At 40.4% G+C, this 13,695-nt stretch overlaps 1 protein-coding gene across 1 annotated transcript in view; it reads left to right on the top strand.

The window, feature by feature from the left end:
* Window positions 1-13,695, top strand: part of PIBF1 (progesterone immunomodulatory binding factor 1) — a 195,693-nt gene that overhangs the window by 109,884 nt on the left and 72,114 nt on the right. Inside the window, 1 exon segment of the mRNA XM_030566449.1 lies at window positions 9,342-9,492. Coding sequence (XP_030422309.1) covers window positions 9,342-9,492 — 151 coding nt within the window.

Raw genomic sequence — 13,695 nt, forward strand, 5'->3', positions numbered from 1 at the left:
ACATATTGCTTTAGTATTGCAGGCTTTGCTTTGGTAGATATTTATATATTTTACGTTGAGCATTGCTGACTCTCTTGTTGCACCTCTTCAAAAAAAGTAATATAATTTTAAATAAAAATTTGAAAATTAGAAAAATAAAATCCATATTGTTTTCTTAACTTATTCCTAATTCTCTGGGTATAAATATGAAACAAAGAACGTCTTGTTCTTATTTATAGTAAAGTATGCATTATTCTTAAAGTGAAGCTCAATCCTAATGCCAAAGGAGAAGTAGAAGCCATATTATTAGGGCTTGTTTATGCACAAAAGTTGTACCAGTTTAATGATACTGGTATAGTTAAAATATATCCCTCTCTTGTGGATGCAGTTATACCAGCATAAACACTTTTATGCCGGTATAACTTATATCTGTATGGGAACCTATACCAGTATAATAGTGTCCACTTTAGGGGTTGTACCAGCATTTCAGTAAACAACAACAACCTCTAACTGAAATAGTTGGACCTGTACAAAACTATGTACAGCTTGTTTTACGGCTGAAGAAATGAAAGAGAGCTGTGAGTTTATGTACTGTTGTAAATAGCCTTAGCCAATCCCAGTTATACCAAATCTAAAGAATTGGAACCAGGACATCTCTTTGTGGTCAAGCTTAGAATTTAACTGTACTGTACTCACAGGACTCCTGACAGATCAGAGATTTAAATAAGTGCTATCAAAAATGTATCTAGTTCTATTTACTGATATAAAGAATATTAAAAGGAATACTTGCTTTGAGTCCAAACTTCTTTATTCAGTATCTATCCAGGTTTGGTCTCCAGATCATATCATATTATGCTTTTGACTTGAGGGCCTTCATGAGTAGCTTCCCTTTTCTTTAATCCCACTTTCTAAAATTTAATGGCATTGTACTAGTTTTTGGTTCCTTTCAGTACCTTTCCTCCCTGAAGATAGTGAACTTAAACTATGTTGTGATCACAAACTATGTTGTGATCACAAACTATGTTGTGATCACGTAACTTCTTGAACCACTCCTGTTTGTTACTTAGGCCTAAGTGGAGAAAAGCTTCTCCTCTTGTATGCTCTAGAACTAGCTTTTCCAAGAATTCATCTTTAAGGTGTTGAGAAATTGCTTTTTTTGGCTTGTCCAGCTGTGACATTTGACCATTTTATGTTGTTGTAATTTGAAGTCCCCTGTTTGTCATTGTTATATTAGACTTTGTTACCTCTTTGAGTGCTCTCAAGATTGTGCACACAGTATTCCTTTTCTGATCATTATGCCAGTATTATAACCTTACATGTTACTCATGTATTTCTGAAACCTGGGTTTTATATCCATACAGATTCAACTGAATTGTCCTCTCCACTCACAATTTTATCTCCATAGATTCTGTGGAATCTTCTAGCCCTTCTTTGAGTGCCCTCTGCATATTCCCACTCTTGGGATATGTGCCAATCAGTGCTGTTGAATGGTGCAGCCTTCTAATAGTAGTGCCTATTAGATCACTTTCATGCCTCCCTCCTTAGCCCCAGTATCTGAGCACATTCTGAGGTTGAGGCTATAAAAAGGGGCATGGCAGTGGTTGTCACTGACCATGGATGGATGTGATCCTCCTTCAGATTAAAGGTCTTTTAACGACAGTTAACTAAGTGCCTTGTTCGTTGTTTTAATAATTGGATAGGTAGTAGTTAGTGTGATATTCCCCAGGCTACAACCTGGACTGCTGAACTGCTGTGTCCCTTTAACTCTCCAGCCACGGTTGCCTTTTACATTGCTTTGCTAGTGAACAGCAGGTCCCTCCAGGCTCTCCTCACTCAGAGCTATCCGCATGTAAAGTCACTCCCAGCTGAATACTTGAATGCTATGCCCAGCCATCCATGAATAGATACAGGCTGACTCCACCATATGCCTCAGTCCCAGCCTTGTTACCCAAAAATATGCATCTTGTACTGTTCAGTAGCCCACTGGACTGTACAAGCTCGTAAATTAGCCTGTCATTCCAACAAAGGATAATGAATGTGCACCAGTGTTATTGTCTCAAGTGGAGGCCTCCCAAATACTTCAACCAAACACACTGGTTTAGATAAAACAATAAACATGTTTCTCGACTAGAGAAAGATAGATTTTAAATTTATAAATGATAAGGCAGAATTGGTTACAAAAAAAATAGAAAGATAAAACCCAATCTAATCCCTAAAATTTACCAAGCTAAATATGATTTGAAACAAACATCATTCTCACCACACCAGATGCTGCAGACAGTTTACAGGCTAAATTTCCTTTCAGACTGGGACCACTCCCGTTCATTCAGTGTTCTTCAGGTATTCCTTGATGTTATGGGCAGAGCAATACAAGGAGGAGAGGTGAGGGGGGAGGCATTTTTCTCCTGTTTTATACTCTGAAAGGAAAAGTCTTTGCTGGGTCATGGGGTGAGGCAGTTACATTGAGTACATGCCAACTATCTTTCAGGTGAATTATAAATTTCTTGTTTAAAACTTCCCTGCTGGTGAATCTCCAATTAAGCAGGTAATGCCTTTTAGCACCTCGCTGGCATGTGAGTGTGCCTTTGTCTTTGAGAAATTAGTCTAGGTGTTACCCAGAACTACAGCATATTTCAACAACAATCGTATAGCAAAATCTCATAATTTTACATGCACTGATGTTACGCATATTTTAACAGGACAATGATGTTCAGCAGATTATGAGTTTTCAAATGATACCTCACAAAGCATGCTTTGCACAAAATATATCATAAGCATATAAAAGGGGTAAACATTGAATACAAGGTACCACAGTTAGTTTTAGTGTTAGTTACTGTTGTTCATTATGTCATTCATGGCTCCTGTATCAACAGATCTGCTGACAGGAGAGAAGTCTGTTACTCTGATACAAAATATTCTAGATGATGAACAAGGAAATGTGATACCTTCACATCACGAACAAGAACCTGCAGGCAAATTCTCTGCAGATGAAAACTTCAGAGTAATCTCATCTTCTTCATCATCTGAGGATGCTGTCTGATTTCAAGAGTTAATCAGCAAATTGGTTTCTACTTTAAAATTACCTTTGGTTTCAGTGGAGGAATCTTCTCATCCTGTTTTTGATATCCTGGGAAATACCTTCACAAGCAAATTTTCTCATCTCTTGCTGGAGGGTCTCTGGCAGCCAAAATCAATATGGACTACTCCATCTTTCTGTCAACCATTTGCTAGAAAGGCAGATGAGCTGTATCACATTCCGTATGAAGGATTTTCTTGTTTCCATGTACATGCTCCTCTTAATTCTCTATCGGTGGCTACAACAATGCAAAGGTCAAGATTGGGATATTTGTGTTCTACTCTCAGTGATAGAGAAGGGAAAAGGCCACATTATTTGGGAAGGAAACCTGGTGTCTTCATCTTTCAACATGTGAACAGCTAACTACCTAACCATAATGGCCAGATATCAGTTTTACCTTTGGAACAAAATTTCTCTGTTTATCAAGAATCTCTCCAACAAACCCTGCAGACTGGCTCATTAAGGAAGGCCAAAATGTTGCTAAGCATGCACTGAGAGTGTCCTTTGATATCTCAGATGTATCCTCAAGATGAGTAGTAACAGCAATAACACTCCAGAGATATGCATGGCTATGCTCCTCTTCTCCATGAAAGGAAGTCAAAAGTTGAGGAGCTTCTGTTTCAGAGGGATGGACTTTTCAGTTGAAAAACAGGTGAAATTTTAGAAAACATGAAAGAGACAAGATCAACAACTTGATCTTAGGATCTCTTGCCACCTTTCAGGAAGAGAATTCCTGTATCTGTTTTCAGATGTCAGAGACACTATTCTCCATCTTATCTTACTTCTTTCTCCTCTTTCAACATAGGCAGATGACACTACCAGCAGCTACAACAGCAATCATCTTCTATTGAGTGGTATAAAAGATGCCACTTTAAATCCAGGATGAGACAAAGTAATTAGTCTTCAATTATTTCTTTACCTTCTTTACCATGGGTTTGACATGCAATTGACGAGCAGCACACCAGCCTTAAAGTCTGTTTCCTAGACATTTGGAAACCTTTAAGGCCAATGTTAAATCAACTGGCTAAAGATCACCACAGACTGATGGTATTTGGACACTATAAAGGAGGAAATACCATAAAGTTTGACACCTTCACTCCAGACCAACCTCCCCTCTTCCCCTTTTCAGGGATCCTTCTCATGAATCAGGGTCAATAATGTAAACCAACTCTCAATTAAGGGAAGAAGCAATAAGCGAAGTTTCAATAAATCTCAGGAATCTGAGGTTCTTCTCCCATTGTTCCCTAATTCCACAGAAAGAATTGAGGTCTTTGTCTGATCTTGGATCTGAGGAAGCTAAACAAGTACATTCGAAGGACTTGCTTCGGAATGATAACTCTAGGATCCATTATCCCTTCCCTGTCGTATCTGGACTGGTTTACTGGATCTCAAAGAAGCTTACCTTTATATTTCAGTGTAAGACTGTCACACAGGAAGTACCTTAATTATGCCATAGGGCAAACCATTTCCAATACAACGTGCTCCTCTTTGGCTTTTCATTGGCACTCTGAATCTATACAATATGCCATTGTGTAGCGGTGGCTTTTCTGGGAAGACAAGGGTGGTTGGTTTTTTTTTTTTTCTGTTTTTAAACAATTGGCTCCTAAAGCAGCCCCCAAAGATGAACTAAAAGGCATCAGCTAATTCACGTGCTCTCTGTTCCAAAGTTTGGGGTTTTTCATGAATAGGAAAAAAAATCCCTATTGACCCCCTCACAAAATTCTGTTCATGGGATAGTTTCTCAACTCCAAAAGGACAAGGGAAATTCCTGAAGATAAAACATGATTCGGTCTCTATTTTAGAGTCTAAAGTTTTTTCTGTCCCTACTGTGTCTTAAGGCATCAATCACCTATGTCGTGCCTTATGCAGAACAAGGGATGAGACCTCTTCAACATTGTTTGGCAAAGAACTTCAGGCAGGCAGTTAGCAACATGGACTTACCATTTCAGAGAAATCCATAGATGTATGGATCAGGGTCATGTACTAAGAAGAATGATGTTCAGTCCTTCCTCCCTGTCCATAATGGTTACAACAGGCTCCTCAAAAACAGGCCAGAGTGCACACCTGAACACAGTTTTAACAAGGGTCTCTGGAATCAACAGAAATGTCATCTTCATATCAGAATTCTAGAGTTAAGAGCAATTCAGTTGATATTCAGATAATTCCTTCCTCAGATGCAAGGATCTGTGGTTCAAGTGACCATGGACAATATGGCAGAGATATACTATGTAAATAAATGGGGTGGAGGAGTCTGGTCCTGGCAACTTTGCAGGGAGGCAATGAAGCTCTGGGATAGATGTATACTAAGGCCACGTCCAGACTAGATATTAAAATCGATTTTAGATACGCAACTTCAGCTACGGGAATAACGTAGCTGAAGTCGAATTTCTAAAATCGAGGTACTCACCCGTCTGGATGGCGCTGCATCGATGTCCGCGGGTCTCCGTGTCGATTCCGGAACTCCGTTCGGGTTGATGGAGTTCCGGAATCGATGTAAGCGCGCTCGGGAATCGATACATCGCGTCCAGACTAGACGCGATATATCGATCCCCGAGCAATCGATTTTAACCCGCCGATGCCGCGGGTTAGTCTGGACGAGGGCTGAACAAGATTTTATCCTGTAGCTCTGTGTCTGACAGGATCCCTCAACTAGTTAGCAGACCAACTAATCAGAGACTCTTCCCAGTTGCATGAATTATCCATGAAAGATTCTGAGTCAATATATATTTGCTCTTTGGGGTACTCCAAAAATAGATTTATTTGCCACAATGATCAACACACAAAGGACCATTATTTTTGTTCAAGAGTGGACATGGATACACAGTCTCTAACAGATGCATTTCTCCTCCATTGGAGCACAGAGCTAATGTATGCTTCCCCACTATTTCCTTTAATGTTGAAGGTTGTGAAAAAGATCAGACAGGATTCAGCCAAGATGATGCTTATCACCCTAGCATGGCCAGAGGCAACAGTGGTGTAAACAGGCTTGCTCCTTCTTTCCAAGGAATACTACAGAAGCTTCACTGGACCTTCTGTCACAGCATCCAGGGAAATGCCATTTGGAGCTGCTTTCCTTGCATCTGACAGCATGAGTGTGTTGTTTTATATTGAAGTAATCCACTAGCTTAATAATAATTCATTGCTAGTAACTTAACAACAGTCTTTATTAGATCATAATTAACATATTTAATCTTGCATCTTAACTCAGGTCAGTCAGTCTAACCTAAAACCAACTGCCTCCTCCAACTGTCAGCTCCCATACTTGAAGATGCTGTTAATTCTCTTAAAGCCACAGTAACACTACAGTGGGCAATAGGGCTCTGACAAAACTAGAGAAATCTTACTCTGTAGATATACATGTTTTACTTAATGCTAGAAGACAATCAACTACAAAATGTTATGATTTTAAATAGAAAAGATTTTTACTGTGTATCTGATTAGGGTATTGATTCTGTATCAGCTCCTATTCAATCAATACTGGAGTATTTGCTGTTTCTGGAAGATAAGGATTTATCTGTTGCATCACTATGGGTGCATTTAGCTGCAATCACAGCTTTTCATATGCAAATAGATGGTAATACTATATTCTTGCACGATATTAAGAATATTTTTCCCCAAAGGTTTACTAAATTTGAATTCCCTGCTGAGAGAACTTATTACTCCATGGGTTTTGAACTTAGTACAATACTACCATAGCTTATGTCTTCACACTTGAAGCCTTTATCTTCTTTTTTTCTGCTTAATCTGTCAATTAAGCATGCATTTATTAAACCAAGAACATCTGCCAGGAGAGGTAGTGAACTTCATGTCTTAATGTCTGACCCTCCATTTCTGAATTTTTATAAAAACAAAGTACCATATATACTCATTCATAAGCTGAATTTTTTTAGTAAAAAAGGGAAGCACCGGAGAAGGGGGTCAGCTTATGAATGAGCATAAAGAGGGAGAGGTGGGACACAGTCCCTCCCCCCAGCAGAGGGAGCAAGGAGTGGCAGCACAGCCAGCAGAGACAGAAGGGAAGAGGCAGGGCCAGAGTCTCTCTGCTTCTGGCTACGTTGCTCTCCCCCCTGCCTCCGAAGCAGCTGCAGTTCCAGGGCTGGTAGGCTGAAGCCAGAGCAGGCTGTGGTTGCGCCACTCGGCCACTGGAGCACGCTGCAGTTGTGCCGCCCGGCCCAGCCCACTGGAACATGCTGCGGCCGCTCCGCCCGGGCTGGCTCACCAGAGCAGGCTGCAGCTGCTCTGTCCAGCCTGGCGGAGCAGCTCCAACCAGGTTAGAGACATCCTCCCCTGGCCCTCCCCAGATAAGGTGGGAACAGATGGAATGGGGAGCGTGTGGGGGTCCCAGGTTAGGGGTGGGATCATGGGGGGGGGTGACAGGGGTTACTCCTCTGGCTCCCAGCTTCTCCCCCCCCCCCCCCCGCAAAAATATTTCCCCACCAGTTGCTGTCCCGGCCTGTAAGGATAAGCAGCTGGAGCGTTGGGACACTTAAGTTTACCTTCGTGCCTGCGGATGCTCGAGGTAAACAAACTATCTCAGCCCACCAGCGACTTATCCTGATGGCCCAGGAGCCAAAGTTTGCCGACTCCTGAATTACAGAGTCGGCTTATGAATGGATTATAAAAATTTTCCATTTTTACTTATCCATCTTGGGGGTGGGTTCGGCTTATAAACAAACTGGCTTATGATTGAGTATATACATCATAGAGTATATAGTTCTTCCCCCACATCCCAGATTCATACCAAAAATAATTTCCAATTTCCATGTCAATTAATCTGTTACTCTTTCAGCGTTTTTTCCCAGATCTCATTCAAATAAGAGCGAATCAAAGTTACACTGTTTGGATGAAAAAAGATTGTTATATTTAGATAGGACCAAGGATTTTAGATTTTCACACAAATTTTGATTCATATGTGGTTAACTGGGAACCCCATTTCCACGCAGATATTATCTAGATGGATGAGGCAGTGCAAGACAGGTCCTGCTAATTGAAATTTGTAACTCAGCCATGGGGAGTTCAATACATATGATTAAACATTCATTAGATAACATGGTTAAATTAGGTGCCCAGTTTGGTAGATTGGTTCTACGTGCTTGGACATTGAGAGGAGGGATGGGAAGGGGGCATGTAAGCTATCTATTAGGCACTACTAGTAGAAGGTTGCACTGTTCACTGGCACCTGTTAACATGTGCCAAGATATGAATATGCAGAGTCCATCTTGAAGGACTTTGGTTACAAGTAAGTAATCTCCATATCCTGTGTACACCCCCACTTATTCCAACTATTTTCTCCTTACTGTATAGTATATAACTAGATATTAAAGAGTTACACTGGTTTTTGTCATTCCACTTTGTTTTAGAAATGTTTCTTTTGTCATGGTCTTTTTCCATTTCCAGGCATTCTAGCTCACCTGTTTTTGCTTTTAAGATTCTCACATTTGCATTTACAGTTTCTACTTTGAATTGAGTATGTGCTTATTTTTATTTAAGTCCTCAGCCTATTGTGTTAATTATTTTTGCTAGTCTTGAATGTTGTTAATGTATTAATATTTAAAAGCAGCAAAGAGTCCTGTGGCACCTTATAGACTAACAGACGTTTTGGAGCATGAGCTTTCGTGGGCGAATAACCACTTCGTCAGATGCATGACGAAGTGGGTATTCACCCACGAAAGCTCATGCTCCAAAATGTCTGTTAGTCTATAAGGTGCCACAGGACTGTTTGCTGCTTTTACAGATCCAGACTAACACAGCTACCCGTCTGATATTAATATTTAGTTCTCTATATTTATAGGAAAAAAGTGCATCATAAATATCAAATTGTGATAATTATGCATTTATCCTTTTATTAAAGAAGTCCCTTGAACTAATCAAAGTAAACAACAAAACAAATACCTTCCATTATTTAAAATCCTATGTACAGTATTAAACACTTCCCCCCCCCCCATCCTTTTTTCTTGATTCTCCTCCCATGAGGATTTTGGTTGTGTCCTCAAGTAGAGGCTCATGAAATAACTAGAGCTTTAAAGAGCTGTCAGATGTCTTGTTGCATGGCACATAACTCAAGAGAGTAGATCTGTCCAAGAAAGTATATTTAGCGAATATCTGTTGTTAAAAAGATTTTTTCCCTTTTCTGAATGACACATTAAATTGGACTTTTCAACAAACACTGAAAATCTGTTATCTTTAAATATTAGACTACCGAATCTTTCACATACGTATTTTCGCCTCCCTCAAATATATCTTAAAATCCCAATCTTTGCATTTGTTCTGTTGTTCATTCTCTCAGGTTCTCACTAAGGAGTTTTATAGCCTTCAAGCATCTAGTGAGACACGCATTACTGAACTTCAGGCACAGAATTCTGAGCATCAGGCAAAGCTAGACACTTATGAAAAACTGGAAAAAGAACTTGATGAGATAATAATGCAAACTGCGGAAAGTAAGTTTGGACCCAAATTATACTGTTTTTTCTGGTGGTATTGGTGTTCTTATAAAAGATGCATTGTTTGTGATGATATATAATATTTAGCACAAGCGTTTTTAGGTAGAGATTCAAGGTGCAATAAATCCTTTCGGTACAAATTACATAGTGTGTATTGAAAAAATTATTGCATTTTATATTAAAAATATTTATTGCATCTTAAACATCTGTACTAAATATTATAAATTTATATACTTATATACTTGTGCTAAATGTTAAGCACTCCTTATTATACCAAACAATCATCCCACTGTTACCATATTACTCTCTCCACCTCTTGTTTCTTATTGTACTCTTTGATTGTTAGGTGTATGGGACGTGCACTGTCTTTTTTTTATTACATATGTATATAACATCTAACACAGACGTGGGCAAACTACAGCCCATGAGCCACATCCAGCCTGTGGGGCTGTCCTGCCTGGTCCCTCCCCCGCAGCCACACTGCCGCTGGGCAGCATGGGGAGCACAGCTGGCTCTGCCCGGGTGTTGCGACTGCAAGCTCCTGCTGCTGGTAAGGGGGTAGGGGGTCCTGGAGGGCAGTCAGGGAGGAGGGGGCGGTTGGATGGGGCAGAGGTTCTGGGGGGCGCGGTCAGGGGATGGGGAGCAGGGAGGAGTGGGAGTCCTGGGGAGCCTGTTGGGGGTGGGGATGTGGATAGGGGTCAGGAGGTCAGTCAGGGGACAGGGAGCGGGGGGGTTCGATAAGGAGGTGGGGTTTTTTGGGGGGAAGTTAGGGGCGTGGGGTTCCATCAGGGGGTGGTCAGGGGACGAGGAGCAGAGGGTGGTTGGATAGGGGATGGGAGTCCCAGAGGGGCTGTCGGGGACGGGGGTGTGGATAGGGGTTGGGGCAGTCGGGGACTGGGAGCAGGGTGTTGGATAGGGGGCGAGAGTTCAGGGAAGGGGCGGTCAGGGAAAAAGGAGCAAGGGGGGTGGATGGGTTGGGGGTTCTGAGAGGGCAGGTGGGTGGGGAGAAGTGGGAGGGGGCAAATAGCGGGTAGGGGCTAGACTGTTTGGGGAGGCACAGCCTTCCCTACCCGGCCCTCCATACAGTTGGGTAACCCCGATGTGGCCCTCAGGCCAAAAAGTTTGCCCACCCCGATCTAACATGATAAAGCCCAGTCCTTGGTTCTCCAATACAATACATAAATATAATTTGGTTTTAATTCAATGAATGATTAATATTAATTAGGTATGGTCCAGGAAAGCTAGAGCCAGATATGTATTAGGCACTGATGAGGTTTCAAAATTTTGGTTCAAGATAAAACCATGACTAGAGTTCAAGTTTGACAGTGTAGAAATCTTATAAACTATTTTTGAAAGATGTTTGCCCAAAGTGGCAAAAATAACAAGATCTCCCATTTTACCTGATGAAATCTTTGTGAGGTCATTTCTTTTCATGAGATTTCAACTATCTTGGTTCATATCCAGACTGGATCCAGAAAACAGGCCCCTTTCAGTTGCAGGATCAAGGTCTTAGTTCCTGTTTCCACCTGAAACTCACTGTGTTTTAAGTACATCATGGAGTCCATGTGGCGCCCTGAAATGCACTTGTTGAAGGATCAGACCCTAAGGTTGAAAGGCATATTCAAGGATTCTGATCCATCTCCCATCTTCTACCTGCCTTCCTTTCACCCAGAAAAATCCCAAACAAGGATTCTATTTGAGGTTCCATTTAGGGACTACATGTCATTAAAATGAGATAGACCGATGGTATATTCACTTAAGTATAACAAAGGAATTTTGCAAAAGGATGTTACATTTTATGTGTAAATAACAGCTCACAAAAGAGTGTGAGGTTATAAAGATGCCTTGGATTGGGCTGAGGTGCTTTCAACAACTAAGATGTGGATATTGTTTGAAACTTTACAAGTAGCTGTACCTGGAATCTGGCATGGCTTTCTAATTTTGACCCAATATAACGTTTATTAATGTATATTTGATATATGCTACTGACAGTAATATAAACACATGCTATTGGAAATGCATGTGTTGTTCTTCCGGAGGGATATTTATGTGTCAACATCAGATACATTTAGAATTGTTTGGACTTCCACCCTCATTAGGATAATGGAGAATTTTCCCAAAGAGAGAATCATAGTTTAGAAGGGTTTCTTCCTTATGCCTGCAAACTTTCTTATTTCATCTGGTGTTTAGCAGGTAAAAGATCTGTTGCTGGAATTGAAAGTATTAGCTACTTGATAAATATTGTAATGAATTATAATTAAACCTTAAAATTGTATGCTTGCAATACAAGACTTTTTGAAAAAATTGGTTTACTATTGAACTGTTGTTCAGTTTTTAAAAAGGAAAGAATTGTAATACAAATTATTATTTTACCATGTCTATTTTTACTGTTACTTAATATCTACCATTGTTTTCTTATTTTTTTAAAAAAAGATTTGAGTGAATCTAATGATGATGAAAATGAGGACACTGCATTCTTTTGAAATTAATCATTGGTATTCTTTACTGTTATAGCTTCTGAGGTAGTGAAAGCTGTAATTATAGTTGTATTCATTTTAAACCAACCTCCTCCAGTTGATTGTAAGTTTTTTAAATAGATCTCTCTATGGCTGAAATCTTCCATGCTTGGTTTACACAAAATGGTGATCTTTTGGGGAAAATGAAAGGGGACAATATTGAACTTGCTATTGTTTAAAAACATGTGAGGAGGAGGAAGGACAAACGTTCCCTGTATACTACAATTGAAATCTTGGCATTTTAATTCAAATAACCAAAGAAGCAAAAACAACCCATTTGAAGAAAACATGTTCATTATTTTTAAAGTTCTGAACATTAATATTTGGATCATTCATTTGTGTGCCATAGAAATCTTGAAATCTGCTTCCCAGAGCAATATGAAACAAAAGATTTAGAATTAAATCCTGGCTCCATTGAAATGGGATTTTACCATTAACTTCAGTGGGGCCAAGATTTCATCCTTTGAATTTTGGGGCCACTCTGAATCTCTTCACTTTGAAAAGCTATACTTTTTTGGAAGAGATGAGAAGGGGAGGTTGACTAATAAGGCCTTTACTCTTGTATGCTATCATTGTCCTTGTAAGAAATGATATATTTACGCAAGTGAAATGGCTTGTATCAAATAATGTTGACATTTTTTCTCTGCAGAGTATGTGCGTGTGGAAGAGACTATTGAAATGTGATTATTACTATCACTTCATTGACTCCTCATTATGTTTCATTTATTAATACAACAATAGTCTGTAATGGCCTAGTCAGGGATCTGTCTGTTTTAGGCATTTGTACTATTTGTCGTAATAACTGAGTGCTTTCCACATAAATAGCAGTAGTGAAATCACTTGGAATGTCTGGGTCATCTTTTTTGGGGTTAAGACTATACTGGGATATTTTTGGTTTTAGATTGTTTGGATGATTAGGGGGGAGTGGACATTTGAGTGGATGAGATATCAGTGTTGTGAATGTCATTCTTATGATGGGGCCATTTTGTGCTAAGCATAGTACAAACATTAACTTAAAAGACTGTCCCTACCCCAATGAGCTTACTGTGTCCAATACAATTGATCACAATAGGGGCAAAAACAGTATGGGGGATGGAGGATGGGGATAAGATAACAGTAAAACAAGCATGTTTTAGCTCAGTGAGCATTAGTCTTGACTCATTGCCTGAATCAAGTTCAAACTTTGTGTCTTTGCCTGCCAGGCCCTACATTTAGATAGCCTTTGCCTACATATCTGAACAAATAGGGTGAGGTTCTGTGCTGATCCTCTAAGGGTATGTCTACACAATAACTAGACACCCTCGGCTGGCCTGTGCTAGCTGACTCGGGCTTGCAGGGCTCGGGCTGCTGGGCTGTTTTATTGCTATGTAGACTTTCAGACTAGAGCTTGGGCTATAGGACCCTGTGGGGTGGGAGGGTCCCAGTGCTTGGGCTCCCCACCGAGTCTGAAGTCTACACAGAAATGAAACAGCCCTGAAAGCCTGAATTGTCTGGCACAGTCCAACCACAGATTTTTCTTTGCTGTGTAGACACAGGCTAAGAGACCCAGCACAGAACTTGCAGTCCAATGGGAGGAGAGGGTTTAAGGTGGCTTTAAGCCATCTTTGCATCCTCCTGATCCCGTGGTATCTGGGAGTTGGAGAGGTCCCTAATATGATTAGACAGCCCTGGAGATTTGTCTAAG

Source organism: Gopherus evgoodei, chromosome 1, assembly GCF_007399415.2.
Source record: "Gopherus evgoodei ecotype Sinaloan lineage chromosome 1, rGopEvg1_v1.p, whole genome shotgun sequence".
In the NCBI taxonomy this organism is placed as follows: domain Eukaryota; kingdom Metazoa; phylum Chordata; order Testudines; family Testudinidae; genus Gopherus; species Gopherus evgoodei.